This window comes from Bombina bombina, chromosome 1 (genome assembly GCF_027579735.1).
Source record: "Bombina bombina isolate aBomBom1 chromosome 1, aBomBom1.pri, whole genome shotgun sequence".
Classification (NCBI taxonomy): domain Eukaryota; kingdom Metazoa; phylum Chordata; class Amphibia; order Anura; family Bombinatoridae; genus Bombina; species Bombina bombina.
Window position 1 is genome coordinate 1345293486 of NC_069499.1, and position 24547 is coordinate 1345318032.

General features: G+C 44.4%; 1 protein-coding gene across 3 annotated transcripts in view; it reads right to left on the reverse strand.

The window, feature by feature from the left end:
* The window catches only part of ELMO3 (engulfment and cell motility 3), a 345089-nt gene that overhangs the window by 133648 nt on the left and 186894 nt on the right, over window positions 1-24547 (reverse strand). For all 3 annotated transcript variants that reach the window (XM_053702885.1, XM_053702894.1, XM_053702901.1), the window contains exon 11: window positions 24403-24525. In XM_053702885.1, coding sequence (XP_053558860.1) covers window positions 24403-24525 — 123 coding nt within the window. The remainder of the gene's footprint in view (window positions 1-24402; window positions 24526-24547) is intronic.

Below are 24547 nucleotides of genomic sequence, written 5' to 3' on the forward strand. Positions count from 1 at the left end.
CAGCAATATTGTATTATCTGCAAGCCTGCTCTGTCTTACCTCTACAGCAGTACTGTATTATCTGCAAGCCTGCTCTGTCTGACCTCTACAGCAATATTGTATTATCTGCAAGCCTGCTGTGTCTGACCTTTACAGCAGTACTGTATTATCTGAAAGTCTGCTCTGTCTGACCTCTACAGCAATACTGTATTATCTGCAATCCTGCTCTGTCTGACCTCTACAGCAATACTATATTATCTGCAATCCTGCTCTGTCTGACCTCTACAGCAATACTGTATTATCTGCAATCCTGCTCTGTCTGACCTCTACAGCCATACTGTATTATCTGCAAGCCTGCTCTGTCTGACCTCTACAGCAATACTTTATTATCTGCAATCCTGCTCTGTCTGACCTCTACAGCAATACTTTATTATCTGCAATCCTGCTCTGTCCGACCTCTACAGCAGTACTGTATTATCTGCAAGCCTGCTCTGTCTGACCTCTACAGCAGTACTGTATTATCTGCAAGACTGCCGTGTCTGACCTCTACAGCAATACTGTATTATCTGCAAGCCTGCTGTGTCTGACCTCTACAGCAATATTGTATTATCTGCAAGCCTGCTCTGTCTTACCTCTACAGCAGTACTGTATTATCTGCAAGCCTGCTCTGTCTGACCTCTACAGCAATACTGTATTATCTGCAATCCTGCTCTGTCTGACCTCTACAGCCATACTGTATTATCTGCAATCCTGCTCTGTCTGACCTCTACAGCAATACTGTATTATCTGCAAGCCTGCTCTGTCTGACCTCTACAGCAATACTGTATTATCTGCAAACCTGCACTGTCTGACCTCTACAGCAATACTGTATTATCTGCAAGCCTGCTCTGTCTGACCTCTGCAGCAGTACTGTATTATCTGCAAGCCTGCTCTGTCTGACCTCTAAAGCAATATTGTATTATCTGCACGCCTGCTCTGTCTGATCTTTACAACAGTACTGTATTATCTGCAAGTCTGCTCTGTATGACATCTACAACAATACTGTATTATTTTCAAGCCTGCTCTGTCTGACCTCTACAGCAGTACTGTATTATCTGCAAGCCTGCTCTGTCTGACCTCTACAGCAATACTGTATTATCTGCAAGACTGCTCTGTCTGACCTCTACAGCAATACTTTATTATCTGCAAGCCTGCTCTGTCTGACCTCTACAGCAATACTTTATTATCTGCAATCCTGCTCTGTCTGACCTCTACAGCAGTACTGTATTATCTGCAAGCCTGCTCTGTCTGACCTCTACAGCAATACTTTATTATCTGCAAGACTGCCGTGTCTGACCTCTACAACAGCAATACTGTATTATCTGCAAGCCTGCTCTGTCTGACCTCTAGAGCAATACTGTATTATCTGCAAGCCTGCTGTGTCTGACCTCTACAGCAATATTGTATTATCTGCAAGCCTGCTCTGTCTTACCTCTACAGCAGTACTGTATTATCTGCAAGCCTGCTCTGTCTGACCTCTACAGCAATATTGTATTATCTGCAAGCCTGCTGTGTCTGACCTTTACAGCAGTACTGTATTATCTGCAAGTCTGCTCTGTCTGACCTCTACAGCAATACTGTATTATCTGCAATCCTGCTCTGTCTGACCTCTACAGCAATACTGTATTATCTGCAATCCTGCTCTGTCTGACCTCTACAGCAATACTGTATTATCTGCAATCCTGCTCTGTCAGACCTCTACAGCAATACTATATTATCTGCAATCCTGCTCTGTCTGACCTCTACAGCAATACTGTATTATCTGCAATCCTGCTCTGTCTGACCTCTACAGCCATACTGTATTATCTGCAAGCCTGTTCTGTCTGACCTCTACAGCAATACTTTATTATCTGCAATCCTGCTCTGTCTGACCTCTACAGCAATACTTTATTATCTGCAATCCTGCTCTGTCCGACCTCTACAGCAGTACTGTATTATCTGCAAGCCTGCTCTGTCTGACCTCTACAGCAGTACTGTATTATCTGCAAGACTGCCGTGTCTGACCTCTACAGCAATACTGTATTATCTGCAAGCCTGCCGTGTCTGACCTCTACAGCAATATTGTATTATCTGCAAGCCTGCTCTGTCTTACCTCTACAGCAGTACTGTATTATCTGCAAGCCTGCTCTGTCTGACCTCTACAGCAATACTGTATTATTTGCAATCCTGCTCTGTCTGACCTCTACAGCAATACTGTATTATCTGCAATCCTGCTCTGTCTGACCTCTACAGCCATACTGTATTATGCAAGTCTGCTCTGTCTGACCTCTACAGCAGTACTGTATTATCTGCAAGCCTGCTGTCTGTTCTCTGCAGCAGTACTGTATTATCTGCAAGCCTGCTGTGTGTGATCCTCTACAGCAATACTGTATTATCTACAAGCCTGCTGTGTGTGACCTCTACAGCAATACTGTATTATCTGCAAGTCTGCTCTGTCTGACCTCTACAGCAATACTGTATTATCTGCAAGCCTGCTGTGTGTGACCTCTACAGCAATACTGTATTATCTGCAAGTCTGCTCTGTCTGACCTCTACAGCAATACTGTATTATCTACAAGCCTGCTGTGTGTGACCTCTACAGCAATACTGTATTATCTGCAAGCCTACTCTGTCTGACCTCTACAGCAATACTGTATTATCTGCAAGCCTGCTCTATCTGACCTCTACAGCAGTACTGTATTATCTGCAAGCCTGCTCTATCTGACCTCTACAGCAATACTGTATTATCTGCAAGCCTGCTGTGTCTGACCTCTACAGCAATACCGTATTATCTACAAGCCTGCTCTGTCTGACCTCTACAGCAATACAGTATTATCTGCAAGCCTGCTCTGTCTGACCTCTACAGCAGTACTGTATTATCTGCAAGCCTGCTCTGTCTGACCTCTACAGCAGTACTGTATTATCTGCAAGCCTGCTCTGTCTGACCTCTACAATACTGTATTATCTGCAAGCCTGCTCCGTCTGACCTCTACAGCAATACTGTATTATCTGCAAGTCTGCTCTGTCTGACCTGTACAGCAGTACTGTATTATCTACAAGCCTGCTCTGTCTGACCTCTACAACAATACTGTATTATCTGCAAGTCTGCTCTGTCTGACCTCTACAGCAGTACTGTATTATCTACAAGCCTGCTCTGTCTGACCTCTACAGCAGTACTGTATTATCTACAAGCCTGCTCTGTCTGACCTCTGCAGCAATACTGTATTATCTGCAAGAATGCTCTGTCTGACCTCTACAGCAGTACTGTATTATCTGCAAGCCTGCTCTGTCTGACCTCTACAGCAATACTTTATTATCTGCAAGCCTGCTGTGTCTGACCTCTACAGCAATTCTGTATTATCTGCAAGCCTGCTCTGTCTGACCTCTACAACAGTACTGTATTATCTACAAGCCTGCTCTGTCTGACCTCTACAGCAGTACTCTATTATCTGCAAGCCTGCTCTGTCTGACCTCTACAGCAATACTGTATTATCTGCAAGCCTGCTCTGTCTGATCTCTACAGCAGTACTGTATTATCTGCAAGCCTGCTCTGTCTGACCTCTACAACAGTACTGTATTATCTGCAAGCCTGCTCTGTCTGACCTCTACAGCAGTACTGTGTTATCTGCAAGCCTGCTCTGTCTGACCTCTACAATACTGTATTATCTGCAAGCCTGCTCCGTCTGACCTCTACAGCAATACTGTATTATCTGCAAGCCTGCTCTGTCTGACCTCTACAGCAGTACTGTATTATCTACAAGCCTGCTCTGTCTCACCTCTACAACAATACTGTATTATCTGCAAGTCTGCTCTGTCTGACCTCTACAGCAATACTTTATTATCTGCAAGCCTGCTGTGTCTGACCTCTACAGCAATACTGTATTATCTGCAAGCCTGCTCTGTCTGACCTCTACAGCAGTACTGTATTATCTACAAGCCTGCTCTGTCTGACCTCTACAGCAGTACTGTATTATCTACAAGCCTGCTCTGTCTGACCTCTGCAGCAATACTGTATTATCTGCAAGAATGCTCTGTCTGACCTCTACAGCAGTACTTTATTATCTGCAAGCCTGCTGTGTCTGACCTCTACAGCAATTCTGTATTATCTGCAAGCCTGCTCTGTCTGACCTCTACAACAGTACTGTATTATCTACAAGGCTGCTCTGTCTGACCTCTACAGCAGTACTGTATTATCTGCAAGCCTGCTCTGTCTGACCTCTACAGCAATTCTGTATTATCTGCAAGCCTGCTTTGTCTGATCTCTACAGCAGTACTGTATAATCTGCAAGCCTGCTCTGTCTGACCTCTACAACAGTACTGTATTATCTGCAAGCCTGCTCTGTCTGGCCTCTACAGCAATACTGTATTATCTGCAAGCCTGCTCTGTCTGACCTCTACAGCAATACTGTATTATCTGCAAGCCTGCTCTGTCTGACCTCTACAGCAATACTGTATTATCTGCACGTCTGCTGTGTCTGACCTCTACAGCAGTACTGTATTATCTGCAAGCATGCTGTGTCTGACCTCTACAGCAATATTGTATTATCTGCAAGCCTGCTCTGTCTGACCTCTACAGCAGTACTGTATTATCTGCACGTCTGCTGTGTCTGACCTCTACAGCAGTACTGTATTATCTGCAAGCCTGCTGTGTCTGACCTCTACAGCAATATTGTATTATCTGCAATCCTGCTCTGTCTGACCTCTTCAGCAATACTGTATTATCTGCAAGCCTGCTCTGTCTGACCTCTACAGCAGTACTGTATTATCTGCAAGCCTGCTCTGTCTGACCTCTACAGCAGTACTGTATTATCTACAAGCCTGCTCTGTCTGACCTCTACAGCAGTACTGTATTATCTACAAGCCTGCTCTGTCTGACCTCTGCAGCAATACTGTATTATCTGCAAGAATGCTCTGTCTGACCTCTACAGCAGTACTTTATTATCTGCAAGCCTGCTGTGTCTGACCTCTACAGCAATTCTGTATTATCTGCAAGCCTGCTCTTTCTGACCTCTACAACAGTACTGTATTATCTACAAGCCTGCTCTGTCTGACCTCTACAGCAGTACTGTATTATCTACAAGCCTGCTCTGTCTGACCTCTACAGCAATACTGTATTATCTGCAAGCCTGCTTTGTCTGATCTCTACAGCAGTACTGTATAATCTGCAAGCCTGCTCTGTCTGACCTCTACAACAGTACTGTATTATCTGCAAGCCTGCTCTGTCTGGCCTCTACAGCAATACTGTATTATCTGCAAGCCTGCTCTGTCTGACCTCTACAGCAATACTGTATTATCTGCAAGCCTGCTCTGTCTGACCTCTACAGCAATACTGTATTATCAGCACGTCTGCTGTGTCTGACCTCTACAGCAGTACTGTATTATCTGCAAGCCTGCTGTGTCTGACCTCTACAGCAATATTGTATTATCTGCAAGCCTGCTCTGTCTGACCTCTACAGCAGTACTGTATTATCTGCACGTCTGCTGTGTCTGACCTCTACAGCAGTACTGTATTATCTGCAAGCCTGCTGTGTCTGACCTCTACAGCAATATTGTATTATCTGCAATCCTGCTCTGTCTGACCTCTTCAGCAATACTGTATTATCTGCAAGCCTGCTCTGTCTGACCTCTACAGCAGTACTGTATTATCTGCAAGCCTGCTCTGTCTGACCTCTACAGCAATACTGTATTATCTGCAAGCCTGCTCTGTCTGACCTCTGCAGCAGTACTGTATTATCTGCAAGCCTGCTCTGTGTGACCTCTACAGCAATACTGTATTATCTGCAGGCCTGCTCTGTCTGACCTCTACAGCAATACTGTATTATCTGCAAGCCTGCTGTCTGACCTCTACAGCAGTACTGTATTATCTGCAAGCCTGCTCTGTCTGACCTCTACAGCAATACTGTATTATCTGCAAGCCTACTCTGTCTGACCTCTACAGCAGTACTGTATTATCTGCAAGCCTGCTGTGTCTGACCTCTACAGCAATACTGTATTATCTGCAAGCCTGCTCTGTCTGACCTCTGCAGCAGTACTGTATTATCTGCAAGCCTGCTCTGTCTGACCTCTACACAGCAATACTGTATTATCTGCAAGCCTGCTCTGTCTGACCTCTACAGCCATACTGTATTATCTGCAAGCCTGCTCTGTCTGACCTCTACAGCAATACTTTATTATCTGCAATCCTGCTCTGTCTGACCTCTACAGCAATACTTTATTATCTGCAATCCTGCTCTGTCCGACCTCTACAGCAGTACTGTATTATCTGCAAGCCTGCTCTGTCTGACCTCTACAGCAGTACTGTATTATCTGCAAGACTGCCGTGTCTGACCTCTACAGCAATACTGTATTATCTGCAAGCCTGCTGTGTCTGACCTCTACAGCAATATTGTATTATCTGCAAGCCTGCTCTGTCTTACCTCTACAGCAGTACTGTATTATCTGCAAGCCTGCTCTGTCTGACCTCTACAGCAATACTGTATTATCTGCAATCCTGCTCTGTCTGACCTCTACAGCCATACTGTATTATCTGCAATCCTGCTCTGTCTGACCTCTACAGCAATACTGTATTATCTGCAAGCCTGCTCTGTCTGACCTCTACAGCAATACTGTATTATCTGCAAACCTGCACTGTCTGACCTCTACAGCAATACTGTATTATCTGCAAGCCTGCTCTGTCTGACCTCTACAGCAATACTGTATTATCTGCAAGCCTGCTCTGTCTGACCTCTACAGCAATACTGTATTATCTGCAAGCCTGCTCTGTCTGACCTCTGCAGCAGTACTGTATTATCTGCAAGCCTGCTCTGTCTGACCTCTAAAGCAATATTGTATTATCTGCACGCCTGCTCTGTCTGATCTCTACAACAGTACTGTATTATCTGCAAGTCTGCTCTGTATGACATCTACAACAATACTGTATTATTTTCAAGCCTGCTCTGTCTGACCTCTACAGCAGTACTGTATTATCTGCAAGCCTGCTCTGTCTGACCTCTACAGCAATACTGTATTATCTGCAAGACTGCTCTGTCTGACCTCTACAGCAATACTTTATTATCTGCAAGCCTGCTCTGTCTGACCTCTACAGCAATACTTTATTATCTGCAATCCTGCTCTGTCTGACCTCTACAGCAGTACTGTATTATCTGCAAGCCTGCTCTGTCTGACCTCTACAGCAATACTTTATTATCTGCAAGACTGCCGTGTCTGACCTCTACAACAGCAATACTGTATTATCTGCAAGCCTGCTCTGTCTGACCTCTAGAGCAATACTGTATTATCTGCAAGCCTGCTGTGTCTGACCTCTACAGCAATATTGTATTATCTGCAAGCCTGCTCTGTCTTACCTCTACAGCAGTACTGTATTATCTGCAAGCCTGCTCTGTCTGACCTCTACAGCAATATTGTATTATCTGCAAGCCTGCTGTGTCTGACCTTTACAGCAGTACTGTATTATCTGCAAGTCTGCTCTGTCTGACCTCTACAACAATACTGTATTATCTGCAATCCTGCTCTGTCTGACCTCTACAGCAATACTGTATTATCTGCAATCCTGCTCTGTCTGACCTCTACAGCAATACTGTATTATCTGCAATCCTGCTCTGTCTGACCTCTACAGCAATACTATATTATCTGCAATCCTGCTCTGTCTGACCTCTACAGCAATACTGTATTATCTGCAATCCTGCTCTGTCTGACCTCTACAGCCATGCTGTATTATCTGCAAGCCTGTTCTGTCTGACCTCTACAGCAATACTTTATTATCTGCAATCCTGCTCTGTCTGACCTCTACAGCAATACTTTATTATCTGCAATCCTGCTCTGTCCGACCTCTACAGCAGTACTGTATTATCTGCAAGCCTGCTCTGTCTGACCTCTACAGCAGTACTGTATTATCTGCAAGACTGCCGTGTCTGACCTCTACAGCAATACTGTATTATCTGCAAGCCTGCCGTGTCTGACCTCTACAGCAATATTGTATTATCTGCAAGCCTGCTCTGTCTTACCTCTACAGCAGTACTGTATTATCTGCAAGCCTGCTCTGTCTGACCTCTACAGCAATACTGTATTATCTGCAATCCTGCTCTGTCTGACCTCTACAGCAATACTGTATTATCTGCAATCCTGCTCTGTCTGACCTCTACAGCCATACTGTATTATGCAAGTCTGCTCTGTCTGACCTCTACAGCAGTACTGTATTATCTGCAAGCCTGCTGTCTGTTCTCTGCAGCAGTATTGTATTATCTGCAAGCCTGCTGTGTGTGATCCTCTACAGCAATACTGTATTATCTACAAGCCTGCTGTGTGTGACCTCTACAGCAATACTGTATTATCTGCAAGTCTGCTCTGTCTGACCTCTACAGCAATACTGTATTATCTGCAAGCCTACTCTGTCTGACCTCTACAGCAATACTGTATTATCTGCAAGCCTGCTCTATCTGACCTCTACAGCAGTACTGTATTATCTGCAAGCCTGCTCTATCTAACCTCTACAGCAATACTGTATTATCTGCAAGCCTGCTGTGTCTGACCTCTACAGCAATACCGTATTATCTACAAGCCTGCTCTGTCTGACCTCTACAGCAATACAGTATTATCTGCAAGCCTGCTCTGTCTGACCTCTACAGCAGTACTGTATTATCTGCAAGCCTGCTCTGTCTGACCTCTACAGCAGTACTGTATTATCTGCAAGCCTGCTCTGTCTGACCTCTACAATACTGTATTATCTGCAAGCCTGCTCCGTCTGACCTCTACAGCAATACTGCATTATCTGCAAGTCTGCTCTGTCTGACCTGTACAGCAGTACTGTATTATCTACAAGCCTGCTCTGTCTGACCTCTACAACAATACTGTATTATCTGCAAGTCTGCTCTGTCTGACCTCTACAGCAGTACTGTATTATCTACAAGCCTGCTCTGTCTGACCTCTACAGCAGTACTGTATTATCTACAAGCCTGCTCTGTCTGACCTCTGCAGCAATACTGTATTATCTGCAAGAATGCTCTGTCTGACCTCTACAGCAGTACTGTATTATCTGCAAGCCTGCTCTGTCTGACCTCTACAGCAATACTTTATTATCTGCAAGCCTGCTGTGTCTGACCTCTACAGCAATTCTGTATTATCTGCAAGCCTGCTCTGTCTGACCTCTACAACAGTACTGTATTATCTACAAGCCTGCTCTGTCTGACCTCTACAGCAGTACTCTATTATCTGCAAGCCTGCTCTGTCTGACCTCTACAGCAATACTGTATTATCTGCAAGCCTGCTCTGTCTGATCTCTACAGCAGTACTGTATTATCTGCAAGCCTGCTCTGTCTGACCTCTACAACAGTACTGTATTATCTGCAAGCCTGCTCTGTCTGACCTCTACAGCAGTACTGTGTTATCTGCAAGCCTGCTCTGTCTGACCTCTACAATACTGTATTATCTGCAAGCCTGCTCCGTCTGACCTCTACAGCAATACTGTATTATCTGCAAGCCTGCTCTGTCTGACCTCTACAGCAGTACTGTATTATCTACAAGCCTGCTCTGTCTCACCTCTACAACAATACTGTATTATCTGCAAGTCTGCTCTGTCTGACCTCTACAGCAATACTTTATTATCTGCAAGCCTGCTGTGTCTGACCTCTACAGCAATACTGTATTATCTGCAAGCCTGCTCTGTCTGACCTCTACAGCAGTACTGTATTATCTACAAGCCTGCTCTGTCTGACCTCTACAGCAGTACTGTATTATCTACAAGCCTGCTCTGTCTGACCTCTGCAGCAATACTGTATTATCTGCAAGAATGCTCTGTCTGACCTCTACAGCAGTACTTTATTATCTGCAAGCCTGCTGTGTCTGACCTCTACAGCAATTCTGTATTATCTGCAAGCCTGCTCTGTCTGACCTCTACAACAGTACTGTATTATCTACAAGGCTGCTCTGTCTGACCTCTACAGCAGTACTGTATTATCTGCAAGCCTGCTCTGTCTGACCTCTACAGCAATTCTGTATTATCTGCAAGCCTGCTTTGTCTGATCTCTACAGCAGTACTGTATAATCTGCAAGCCTGCTCTGTCTGACCTCTACAACAGTACTGTATTATCTGCAAGCCTGCTCTGTCTGGCCTCTACAGCAATACTGTATTATCTGCAAGCCTGCTCTGTCTGACCTCTACAGCAATACTGTATTATCTGCAAGCCTGCTCTGTCTGACCTCTACAGCAATACTGTATTATCTGCACGTCTGCTGTGTCTGACCTCTACAGCAGTACTGTATTATCTGCAAGCATGCTGTGTCTGACCTCTACAGCAATATTGTATTATCTGCAAGCCTGCTCTGTCTGACCTCTACAGCAGTACTGTATTATCTGCACGTCTGCTGTGTCTGACCTCTACAGCAGTACTGTATTATCTGCAAGCCTGCTGTGTCTGACCTCTACAGCAATATTGTATTATCTGCAATCCTGCTCTGTCTGACCTCTTCAGCAATACTGTATTATCTGCAAGCCTGCTCTGTCTGACCTCTACAGCAGTACTGTATTATCTGCAAGCCTGCTCTGTCTGACCTCTACAGCAGTACTGTATTATCTACAAGCCTGCTCTGTCTGACCTCTACAGCAGTACTGTATTATCTACAAGCCTGCTCTGTCTGACCTCTGCAGCAATACTGTATTATCTGCAAGAATGCTCTGTCTGACCTCTACAGCAGTACTTTATTATCTGCAAGCCTGCTGTGTCTGACCTCTACAGCAATTCTGTATTATCTGCAAGCCTGCTCTTTCTGACCTCTACAACAGTACTGTATTATCTACAAGCCTGCTCTGTCTGACCTCTACAGCAGTACTGTATTATCTACAAGCCTGCTCTGTCTGACCTCTACAGCAATACTGTATTATCTGCAAGCCTGCTTTGTCTGATCTCTACAGCAGTACTGTATAATCTGCAAGCCTGCTCTGTCTGACCTCTACAACAGTACTGTATTATCTGTAAGCCTGCTCTGTCTGGCCTCTACAGCAATACTGTATTATCTGCAAGCCTGCTCTGTCTGACCTCTACAGCAATACTGTATTATCTGCAAGCCTGCTCTGTCTGACCTCTACAGCAATACTGTATTATCTGCACGTCTGCTGTGTCTGACCTCTACAGCAGTACTGTATTATCTGCAAGCCTGCTGTGTCTGACCTCTACAGCAATATTGTATTATCTGCAAGCCTGCTCTGTCTGACCTCTACAGCAGTACTGTATTATCTGCACGTCTGCTGTGTCTGACCTCTACAGCAGTACTGTATTATCTGCAAGCCTGCTGTGTCTGACCTCTACAGCAATATTGTATTATCTGCAATCCTGCTCTGTCTGACCTCTTCAGCAATACTGTATTATCTGCAAGCCTGCTCTGTCTGACCTCTACAGCAGTACTGTATTATCTGCAAGCCTGCTCTGTCTGACCTCTACAGCAATACTGTATTATCTGCAAGCCTGCTCTGTCTGACCTCTGCAGCAGTACTGTATTATCTGCAAGCCTGCTCTGTGTGACCTCTACAGCAATACTGTATTATCTGCAGGCCTGCTCTGTCTGACCTCTACAGCAATACTGTATTATCTGCAAGCCTGCTGTCTGACCTCTACAGCAGTACTGTATTATCTGCAAGCCTGCTCTGTCTGACCTCTACAGCAATACTGTATTATCCGCAAGCCTACTCTGTCTGACCTCTACAGCAGTACTGTATTATCTGCAAGCCTGCTGTGTCTGACCTCTACAGCAATACTGTATTATCTGCAAGCCTGCTCTGTCTGACCTCTGCAGCAGTACTGTATTATCTGCAAGCCTGCTCTGTCTGACCTCTACACAGCAATACTGTATTATCTGCAAGCCTGCTCTGTCTGACCTCTGCAGCAGTACTGTATTATCTGCAAGCCTGCTCTGTCTGACCTCTGCAGCAATACTGTATTATCTGCAAGCCTGCTCTGTCTGTCCTCTACAGCAATATTGTATTATCTGCAAGCCTGCTCTGTCTGACCTCTACAGCAGTACTGTATTATCTGCAAGCCTGCTCGGTCTGACCTCTACAGCAGTACTGTATTATCTGCAAGCCTGCTCTGTCTGACCTCTACAGCAATACTGTATTATCTGCAAGCCTGCTGTGTCTGACCTCTGCAGCAGTACTGTATTATCTGCAAACCTGCTCTGTCTGTCCTCTACAGCAGTACTGTATTATCTACAAGCCTGCTCTGTCTGACCTCTACAGCAATACTGTATTATCTACAAGCCTGCTCTGTCTGACCTCTGCAGCAATACTGTATTATCTACAAGCCTGCTCTGTCTGACCTCTGCAGCAGTACTGTATTATCTACAAGCCTGCTCTGTCTGACCTCTACAGCAATACTGTATTATCTACAAGCCTGCTCTGTCTGACCTCTGCAGCAGTACTGTATTATCTACAAGCCTGCTCTGTCTGACCTCTACAGCAATACTGTATTATCTACAAGCCTGCTCTGTCTGACCTCTACAGCAATACTGTATTATCTGCAAGCCTGCTGTGTCTGACCTCTACAGCAATACTGTATTATCTACAAGCCTGCTCTGTCTGACCTCTACAGCAATACTGTATTATCTACAAGCCTGCTCTGTCTGACCTCTGCAGCAGTACTGTATTATCTGCAAGCCTGCTCTGTCTGACCTCTACAGCAATACTGTATTATCTGCAAGCCTGCTCTGTCTGACCTCTACAGCAGTACTGTATTATCTGCAAGCCTGCTCTGTCTGACCTCTACAGCAATACTGTATTATCTACAAGCCTGCTCTGTCTGACCTCTGCAGCAGTACTGTATTATCTACAAGCCTGCTCTGTCTGACCTCTGCAGCAGTACTGTATTATCTACAAGCCTGCTCTGTCTGACCTCTACAGCAGTACTGTATTATCTGCAAGCCTGCTCTGTCTGACCTCTACAGCAGTACTGTATTATCTACAAGCCTGCTCTGACTGACCTCTGCAGCAGTACTGTATTATCTACAAGCCTGCTCTGTCTGACCTCTACAGCAGTACTGTATTATCTACAAGCCTGCTCTGTCTGACCTCTACAGCAATACTGTATTATCTACAAGCCTGCTCTGTCTGACCTCTACAGCAGTACTGTATTATCTGCAAACCTGCTCTGTCTGACCTCTACAGCAGTACTGTATTATCTACAAGCCTGCTCTGTCTGACCTCTGCAGCAGTACTGTATTATCTACAAGCCTGCTCTGTCTGACCTCTACAGCAGTACTGTATTATCTACAAGCCTGCTCTGTCTGACCTCTACAGCAATACTGTATTATCTGCAAGCCTGCTCTGTCTGATCTCTACAGCAGTACTGTATTATCTGCAAGCCTGCTCTGTCTGACCTCTACAGCAATACTGTATTATCTACAAGCCTGCTCTGACTGACCTCTGCAGCAGTACTGTATTATCTACAAGCCTGCTCTGTCTGACCTCTACAGCAGTACTGTATTATCTACAAGCCTGCTCTGTCTGACCTCTACAGCAATACTGTATTATCTGCACGTCTGCTGTGTCTGACCTCTACAGCAGTACTGTATTATCTGCAAGCCTGCTGTGTCTGACCTCTACAGCAATATTGTATTATCTGCAAGCCTGCTCTGTCTGACCTCTACAGCAGTACTGTATTATCTGCACGTCTGCTGTGTCTGACCTCTACAGCAGTACTGTATTATCTGCAAGCCTGGTGTGTCTGACCTCTACAGCAATATTGTATTATCTGCAATCCTGCTCTGTCTGACCTCTTCGGCAATACTGTATTATCTGCAAGCCTGCTCTGTCTGACCTCTACAGCAGTACTGTATTATCTGCAAGCCTGCTCTGTCTGACCTCTACAGCAATACTGTATTATCTGCAAGCCTGCTCTGTCTGACCTCTGCAGCAGTACTGTATTATCTGCAAGCCTGCTCTGTGTGACCTCTGCAGCAGTACTGTATTATCTACAAGCCTGCTCTGTCTGACCTCTACAGCAGTACTGTATTATCTACAAGCCTGCTCTGTCTGACCTCTACAGCAATACTGTATTATCTGCAAGCCTGCTCTGTCTGATCTCTACAGCAGTACTGTATTATCTGCAAGCCTGCTCTGTCTGACCTCTACAGCAATACTGTATTATCTACAAGCCTGCTCTGTCTGACCTCTACAGCAGTACTGTATTATCTGGAAGCCTGCTCTGTCTGACCTCTACAGCAATACTGTATTATCTGCAAGTCTGCTCTGTCTGACCTCTACAGCAATACTGTATTATCTGCAAGCCTCTTCTGTCTGACCTCTACAGCAATACTGTATTATCTGCAAGTCTGCTCTGTCTGACCTCTACAGCAGTATTGTATTATCTGCAAGCCTGCTCTGTCTGACCTCTACAGTAATATTGTATTATCTGCAAGCCTGCTGTCTGTGACCTCTACAGCAGTACTGTATTATCTGCAATCCTGCTCTGTCTGACCTCTACAGCAGTACTGTATTATCTGCAAGTCTGCTCTGTCTGACCTCTACAGCAATATTGTATTATCTGCAAGCCTGCTGTCTGTGACCTCTACAGCAGTACTGTATTATCTACAAGCCTGCTCTGTCTGACCTCTACAGCAGTACTGTATTATCTGCAAGCCTGCTCTGTCTGACCTCTACAGCAATATTGTATTATCTGCAAGCCTGCTCTGTCTGTCCTCTACAGCAATATTGTATTATCTGCAAGCCTGCTCTGTCTGACCTCTACAGCAGTACTGTATTATCTGCAAGCCTGCTCGGTCTGACCTCTACAGCAGTACTGTATTATCTGCAAGCCTGCTCTGTCTGACCTCTACAGCAATACTGTATTATCTGCAAGCCTGCTGTGTCTGACCTCTGCAGCAGTACTGTATTATCTGCAAACCTGCTCTGTCTGTCCTCTACAGCAGTACTGTATTATCTACAAGCCTGCTCTGTCTGACCTCTACAGCAATACTGTATTATCTACAAGCCTGCTCTGTCTGACCTCTGCAGCAATACTGTATTATCTACAAGCCTGCTCTGTCTGACCTCTGCAGCAGTACTGTATTATCTACAAGCCTGCTCTGTCTGACCTCTACAGCAATACTGTATTATCTACAAGCCTGCTCTGTCTGACCTCTGCAGCAGTACTGTATTATCTACAAGCCTGCTCTGTCTGACCTCTACAGCAATACTGTATAATCTACAAGCCTGCTCTGTCTGACCTCTACAGCAATACTGTATTATCTGCAATCCTGCTGTGTCTGACCTCTACAGCAATACTGTATTATCTACAAGCCTGCTCTGTCTGACCTCTACAGCAATACTGTATTATCTACAAGCCTGCTCTGTCTGACCTCTGCAGCAGTACTGTATTATCTGCAAGCCTGCTCTGTCTGACCTCTACAGCAATACTGTATTATCTGCAAGCCTGCTCTGTCTGACCTCTACAGCAGTACTGCATTATCTGCAAGCCTGCTCTGTCTGACCTCTACAGCAATACTGTATTATCTACAAGCCTGCTCTGTCTGACCTCTGCAGCAGTACTGTATTATCTACAAGCCTGCTCTGTCTGACCTCTACAGCAGTACTGTATTATCTACAAGCCTGCTCTGTCTGACCTCTACAGCAATACTGTATTATCTGCAAGCCTGCTCTGTCTGATCTCTACAGCAGTACTGTATTATCTGCAAGCCTGCTCTGTCTGACCTCTACAGCAGTACTGTATTATCTACAAGCCTGCTCTGTCTGACCTCTGCAGCAATACTGTATTATCTACAAGCCTGCTCTGTCTGACCTCTGCAGCAGTACTGTATTATCTACAAGCCTGCTCTGTCTGACCTCTACAGCAATACTGTATTATCTACAAGCCTGCTCTGTCTGACCTCTGCAGCAGTACTGTATTATCTACAAGCCTGCTCTGTCTGACCTCTACAGCAATACTGTATAATCTACAAGCCTGCTCTGTCTGACCTCTACAGCAATACTGTATTATCTGCAATCCTGCTGTGTCTGACCTCTACAGCAATACTGTATTATCTACAAGCCTGCTCTGTCTGACCTCTACAGCAATACTGTATTATCTACAAGCCTGCTCTGTCTGACCTCTGCAGCAGTACTGTATTATCTGCAAGCCTGCTCTGTCTGACCTCTACAGCAATACTGTATTATCTGCAAGCCTGCTCTGTCTGACCTCTACAGCAGTACTGCATTATCTGCAAGCCTGCTCTGTCTGACCTCTACAGCAATACTGTATTATCTACAAGCCTGCTCTGTCTGACCTCTGCAGCAGTACTGTATTATCTACAAGCCTGCTCTGTCTGACCTCTGCAGCAGTACTGTATTATCTACAAGCCTGCTCTGTCTGACCTCTACAGCAGTACTGTATTATCTGCAAACCTGCTCTGTCTGACCTCTACAGCAGTACTGTATTATCTACAAGCCTGCTCTGACTGACCTCTGCAGCAGTACTGTATTATCTACAAGCCTGCTCTGTCTGACCTCTACAGCAGTACTGTATTATCTACAAGCCTGCTCTGTCTGACCTCTACAGCAATACTGTATTATCTACAAGCCTGCTCTGTCTGACCTCTACAGCAGTACTGTATTATCTGCAAACCTGCTCTGTCTGACCTCTACAGCAGTACTGTATTATCTACAAGCCTGCTCTGACTGACCTCTGCAGCAGTACTGTATTATCTACAAGCCTGCTCTGTCTGACCTCTACAGCAGTACTGTATTATCTACAAGCCTGCTCTGTCTGACCTCTACAGCAATACTGTATTATCTGCAAGCCTGCTCTGTCTGATCTCTACAGCAGTACTGTATTATCTGCAAGCCTGCTCTGTCTGACCTCTACAGCAATACTGTATTATCTACAAGCCTGCTCTGACTGACCTCTGCAGCAGTACTGTATTATCTACAAGCCTGCTCTGTTTGACCTCTACAGCAGTACTGTATTATCTACAAGCCTGCTCTGTCTGACCTCTACAGCAATACTGTATTATCTGCACGTCTGCTGTGTCTGACCTCTACAGCAGTACTGTATTATCTGCAAGCCTGCTGTGTCTGACCTCTACAGCAATATTGTATTATCTGCAAGCCTGCTCTGTCTGACCTCTACAGCAGTACTGTATTATCTGCACGTCTGCTGTGTCTGACCTCTACAGCAGTACTGTATTATCTGCAAGCCTGGTGTGTCTGACCTCTACAGCAATATTGTATTATCTGCAATCCTGCTCTGTCTGACCTCTTCGGCAATACTGTATTATCTGCAAGCCTGCTCTGTCTGACCTCTACAGCAGTACTGTATTATCTGCAAGCCTGCTCTGTCTGACCTCTACAGCAATACTGTATTATCTGCAAGCCTGCTCTGTCTGACCTCTGCAGCAGTACTGTATTATCTGCAAGCCTGCTCTGTGTGACCTCTGCAGCAGTACTGTATTATCTACAAGCCTGCTCTGTCTGACCTCTACAGCAGTACTGTATTATCTACAAGCCTGCTCTGTCTGACCTCTACAGCAATACTGTATTATCTGCAAGCCTGCTCTGTCTGACCTCTACAGCAGTACTGTATTATCTGCAAGCCTGCTCTGTCTGACCTCTACAGCAATACTGTATTATCTACAAGCCTGCTCTGTCTGACCTCTACAGCAGTACTGTATTATCTGGAAGCCTGCTCTGTCTGACCTCTACAGCAATACTGTATTATCTGCAAGTCTGCTCTGTCTGACCTCTACAGCAATACTGTATTATCTGCAAGCCTGTTCTGTCTGACCTCTACAGCAATACTGTATTATCTGCAAGTCTGCTCTGTCTGACCTCTACAGCAGTATTGTATTATCTGCAAGCCTGCTCTGTCTGACCTCTACAGTAATATTGTATTATCTGCAAGCCTGCTGTCTGTGACCTCTACAGCAGTACTGTATTATCTGCAATCCTGCTCTGTCTGACCTCTACAGCAGTACTTTATTATCTGCAAGTCTGCTCTGTCTGACCTCTACAGCAATATTGTATTATCTGCAAGCCTGCTGTCTGTGACCTCTACAGCAGTACTGTATTATCTACAAGCCTGCTCTGTCTGACCTCTACAGCAGTACTGTATTATCTGCAAGCCTGCTCTGTCTGACCTCTACAGCAATATTGTATTATCTGCAAGCCTGCTCTGTCTGTCCTCTACAGCAATATTGTATTATCTGCAAGCCTGCTCTGTCTGACCTCTACAGCAGTACTGTATTATCTGCAAGCCTGCTCGGTCTGACCTCTACAGCAGTACTGTATTATCTGCAAGCCTGCTCTGTCTGACCTCTACAGCAATACTGTATTATCTGCAAGCCTGCTGTGTCTGACCTCTGCAGCAGTACTGTATTATCTGCAAACCTGCTCTGTCTGTCCTCTACAGCAGTACTGTATTATCTACAAGCCTGCTCTGTCTGACCTCTACAGCAATACTGTATTATCTACAAGCCTGCTCTGTCTGACCTCTGCAGCAATACTGTATTATCTACAAGCCTGCTCTGTCTGACCTCTGCAGCAGTACTGTATTATCTACAAGCCTGCTCTGTCTGACCTCTACAGCAATACTGTATTATCTACAAGCCTGCTCTGTCTGACCTCTGCAGCAGTACTGTATTATCTACAAGCCTGCTCTGTCTGACCTCTACAGCAATACTGTATAATCTACAAGCCTGCTCTGTCTGACCTCTACAGCAATACTGTATTATCTGCAATCCTGCTGTGTCTGACCTCTACAGCAATACTGTATTATCTACAAGCCTGCTCTGTCTGACCTCTACAGCAATACTGTATTATCTACAAGCCTGCTCTGTCTGACCTCTGCAGCAGTACTGTATTATCTGCAAGCCTGCTCTGTCTGACCTCTACAGCAATACTGTATTATCTGCAAGCCTGCTCTGTCTGACCTCTACAGCAGTACTGCATTATCTGCAAGCCTGCTCTGTCTGACCTCTACAGCAATACTGTATTATCTACAAGCCTGCTCTGTCTGACCTCTGCAGCAGTACTGTATTATCTACAAGCCTGCTCTGTCTGACCTCTACAGCAGTACTGTATTATCTACAAGCCTGCTCTGTCTGACCTCTACAGCAATACTGTATTATCTGCAAGCCTGCTCTGTCTGATCTCTACAGCAGTACTGTATTATCTGCAAGCCTGCTCTGTCTGACCTCTACAGCAATACTGTATTATCTACAAGCCTGCTCTGTCTGACCTCTACAGCAGTACTGTATTATCTGGAAGCCTGCTCTGTCTGACCTCTACAGCAATACTGTATTATCTGCAAGTCTGCTCTGTCTGACCTCTACAGCAATACTGTATTATCTGCAAGCCTGTTCTGTCTGACCTCTACAGCAATACTGTATTATCTGCAAGTCTGCTCTGTCTGACCTCTACAGCAGTATTGTATTATCTGCAAGCCTGCTCTGTCTGACCTCTACAGTAATATTGTATTATCTGCAAGCCTGCTGTCTGTGACCTCTACAGCAGTACTGTATTATCTGCAATCCTGCTCTGTCTGACCTCTACAGCAGTACTTTATTATCTGCAAGTCTGCTCTGTCTGACCTCTACAGCAATATTGTATTATCTGCAAGCCTGCTGTCTGTGACCTCTACAGCAGTACTGTATTATCTACAAGCCTGCTCTGTCTGACCTCTACAGCAGTACTGTATTATCTGCAAGCCTGCTCTGTCTGACCTCTACAGCAATATTGTATTATCTGCAAGCCTGCTCTGTCTGTCCTCTACAGCAATATTGTATTATCTGCAAGCCTGCTCTGTCTGACCTCTACAGCAGTACTGTATTATCTGCAAGCCTGCTCGGTCTGACCTCTACAGCAGTACTGTATTATCTGCAAGCCTGCTCTGTCTGACCTCTACAGCAATACTGTATTATCTGCAAGCCTGCTGTGTCTGACCTCTGCAGCAGTACTGTATTATCTGCAAACCTGCTCTGTCTGTCCTCTACAGCAGTACTGTATTATCTACAAGCCTGCTCTGTCTGACCTCTACAGCAATACTGTATTATCTACAAGCCTGCTCTGTCTGACCTCTGCAGCAATACTGTATTATCTACAAGCCTGCTCTGTCTGACCTCTGCAGCAGTACTGTATTATCTACAAGCCTGCTCTGTCTGACCTCTACAGCAATACTGTATTATCTACAAGCCTGCTCTGTCTGACCTCTGCAGCAGTACTGTATTATCTACAAGCCTGCTCTGTCTGACCTCTACAGCAATACTGTATAATCTACAAGCCTGCTCTGTCTGACCTCTACAGCAATACTGTATTATCTGCAATCCTGCTGTGTCTGACCTCTACAGCAATACTGTATTATCTACAAGCCTGCTCTGTCTGACCTCTACAGCAATACTGTATTATCTACAAGCCTGCTCTGTCTGACCTCTGCAGCAGTACTGTATTATCTGCAAGCCTGCTCTGTCTGACCTCTACAGCAATACTGTATTATCTGCAAGCCTGCTCTGTCTGACCTCTACAGCAGTACTGCATTATCTGCAAGCCTGCTCTGTCTGACCTCTACAGCAATACTGTATTATCTACAAGCCTGCTCTGTCTGACCTCTGCAGCAGTACTGTATTATCTACAAGCCTGCTCTGTCTGACCTCTGCAGCAGTACTGTATTATCTACAAGCCTGCTCTGTCTGACCTCTACAGCAGTACTGTATTATCTGCAAACCTGCTCTGTCTGACCTCTACAGCAGTACTGTATTATCTACAAGCCTGCTCTGACTGACCTCTGCAGCAGTACTGTATTATCTACAAGCCTGCTGTGTCTGACCTCTACAGCAGTACTGTATTATCTACAAGCCTGCTCTGTCTGACCTCTACAGCAATACTGTATTATCTACAAGCCTGCTCTGTCTGACCTCTACAGCAGTACTGTATTATCTGCAAACCTGCTCTGTCTGACCTCTACAGCAGTACTGTATTATCTACAAGCCTGCTCTGACTGACCTCTGCAGCAGTACTGTATTATCTACAAGCCTGCTCTGTCTGACCTCTACAGCAGTACTGTATTATCTACAAGCCTGCTCTGTCTGACCTCTACAGCAATACTGTATTATCTGCAAGCCTGCTCTGTCTGATCTCTACAGCAGTACTGTATTATCTGCAAGCCTGCTCTGTCTGACCTCTACAGCAATACTGTATTATCTACAAGCCTGCTCTGACTGACCTCTGCAGCAGTACTGTATTATCTACAAGCCTGCTCTGTCTGACCTCTACAGCAGTACTGTATTATCTACAAGCCTGCTCTGTCTGACCTCTACAGCAATACTGTATTATCTGCACGTCTGCTGTGTCTGACCTCTACAGCAGTACTGTATTATCTGCAAGCCTGCTGTGTCTGACCTCTACAGCAATATTGTATTATCTGCAAGCCTGCTCCGTCTGACCTCTACAGCAGTACTGTATTATCTGCACGTCTGCTGTGTCTGACCTCTACAGCAGTACTGTATTATCTGCAAGCCTGGTGTGTCTGACCTCTACAGCAATATTGTATTATCTGCAATCCTGCCCTGTCTGACCTCTTCAGCAATACTGTATTATCTGCAAGCCTGCTCTGTCTGACCTCTACAGCAGTACTGTATTATCTGCAAGCCTGCTCTGTCTGACCTCTACAGCAATACTGTATTATCTGCAAGCCTGCTCTGTCTGACCTCTGCAGCAGTACTGTATTATCTGCAAGCCTGCTCTGTGTGACCTCTGCAGCAGTACTGTATTATCTACAAGCCTGCTCTGTCTGACCTCTACAGCAGTACTGTATTATCTACAAGCCTGCTCTGTCTGACCTCTACAGCAATACTGTATTATCTGCAAGCCTGCTCTGTCTGATCTCTACAGCAGTACTGTATTATCTGCAAGCCTGCTCTGTCTGACCTCTACAGCAATACTGTATTATCTACAAGCCTGCTCTGTCTGACCTCTACAGCAGTACTGTATTATCTGGAAGCCTGCTCTGTCTGACCTCTACAGCAATACTGTATTATCTGCAAGTCTGCTCTGTCTGACCTCTACAGCAGTACTGTATTATCTGCAAGCCTGTTCTGTCTGACCTCTACAGCAATACTGTATTATCTGCAAGTCTGCTCTGTCTGACCTCTACAGCAGTATTGTATTATCTGCAAGCCTGCTCTGTCTGACCTCTACAGTAATATTGTATTATCTGCAAGCCTGCTGTCTGTGACCTCTACAGCAGTACTGTATTATCTGCAATCCTGCTCTGTCTGACCTCTACAGCAGTACTTTATTATCTGCAAGTCTGCTCTGTCTGACCTCTACAGCAATATTGTATTATCTGCAAGCCTGCTGTCTGTGACCTCTACAGCAGTACTGTATTATCTACAAGCCTGCTCTGTCTGACCTCTACAGCAGTACTGTATTATCTGCAAGCCTGCTCTGTCTGACCTCTACAGCAATATTGTATTATCTGCAAGCCTGCTGTCTGTGACCTCTACAGCAGTACTGTATTATCTGCAAGCCTGCTCTGTCTGACCTCTACAGCAATACTGTATTATCTGCAAGTCTGCTCTGTCTGACCTCTACAGCAGTACTGTATTATCTGCAATCCTGCTCTGTCTGACCTCTACAGCAATACTGTATTATCTGCAAGTCTGCTCTGTCTGACCTCTACAGCAGTACTGTATTATCTGCAAGCCTGCTCTGTCTGACCTCTACAGCAATACTGTATTATCTGCAAGTCTGCTCTGTCTGACCTCTACAGCAGTACTGTATTATCTGTATAAGTTGGTGGGAGTGGGGTGTTAAAAATAAATAAAAAAACGTCAATGAAAAGTGCCTTTACATTGCGGTCTATGGGAAATGTGTGTTCCCATAGACCGCAATGTAAATATAGACACTATGTATATGATTATACACATATTAACACATAAATATATACGTATATATTAAAATACATATATATTTAAAAATGCTGCCATCATTGCCCTACTTACCCCCTTTGCTGTGCGAGGTTCTAATGTCGTCTGTGACGGCATCAGAACAAGGCTCCTGCAGGAGCCTATGGAAGCGCGCTCTCGTGAGCGCAATGCTTCCTAGCAATTGTGAAATAGTTGTTATACCAGCGCACATAATCGTGCTCTGGTATTACAAAGTGGAGAACAATATCGTTTGCACACAAGCTATATTTAGTGCTCCACTTCTAATCTAACCCAAAATATTTAATGAAGGAAAATAAAACAAGCTTACAATCTACTTTCATTATTTATTTTTTCAGCGTTTGCTGTAAACTACCTCTGAAAATTGTGCTTATTCCACCATCACAGACAGGTGTGCATCATCATATTTTAGGGGCATTAAATTAATTTCATCTGAAATTATTCACTGCATTGCAAAAGGCATGTAGGCAAAATACATGTTTTAAAGCATTTAACTGTCATTTTGTTGACAAGATTTTGCAATTCAGGGACACATCCCTTAAAAAGCTTCTTTCAATCAGTTACTTGCACACATCAAACAATCACTGTGCAATATGTATGGGGTCAAGATTCTGAATTATATGGAATGCTCTCCAGTATCTCTGAGGGCAATAGTCTTGCTTTTTAAAATTACAGAAAAAGCAGGTAAAATAAATACTGAAAGTGTACTAGTGTTTTCACTATGCATAATGAAACTTTAGTTAGTGGATTTAAACTTTGAGTTAAATGTCCCTTTAAAGAGGCAGTAAACACCTTAAGATTATTATATAAAATGTTTATCTATGCATAATAAAACAATATCACTCTATACTTTAATTATTTATTTTGCCCCATTTTCATGTAAGTTAGTTCTGAAAATTTGAGGATTTTCCAAGTTTCAGAACTTGAAATGTACCTGGTTGACTTATTAAGGCTAACACTGCTACATATATTTTCCTAATTGGCTTTAACTGATTACAACTGCTAAACAATGCATTTTATACTGACATTATGACTGTGGCTAGCTTTGTTGTCTGCAGATTAGAGCCCAGATAGATGGTTAGAGTTTGGCTATTTAATTGCGACCAACAAGATGTTAATTTTTTTTTAAAAACGTTAAGACTTGGCTGCTCTTGATTTTATTGCAAACTGTGTTAAAATATTTTATATACATTTATTTTGTATATAGATCTTATGCAGTGCTTACTTTTTGATATACTGTATGAATGAATAAAAACAATCAACGTTAAGGTCTCTTTAGATGTTTCCCATGTGACTTTTTCTCTGGCATCTTCTTCTTCCATTAATACATCATTAAAATTAATCAGAACTTGCACATGAGTCTGGCTTAAAGGGAAAGAGTAATAAGCTTTGGATGAATACTGAAAATGGCACCTTGAATACAGCCCATAGACACTTATTTCAATTCTCATCTGCTCAGTAAATGTAAACTATAGAAAATGTACTCACAGAATCGTTAGGGTCCATAAACCTCCTCATGCGCGGCTCCATGAGGCCTAAGGTCAAGCACTGCAGCACATACAAGTAATGGCTCATCTCGTCTCCCAGGACAGGCCAGCCATGGATAATATGCTATTGGAGTTTATATTCAGAG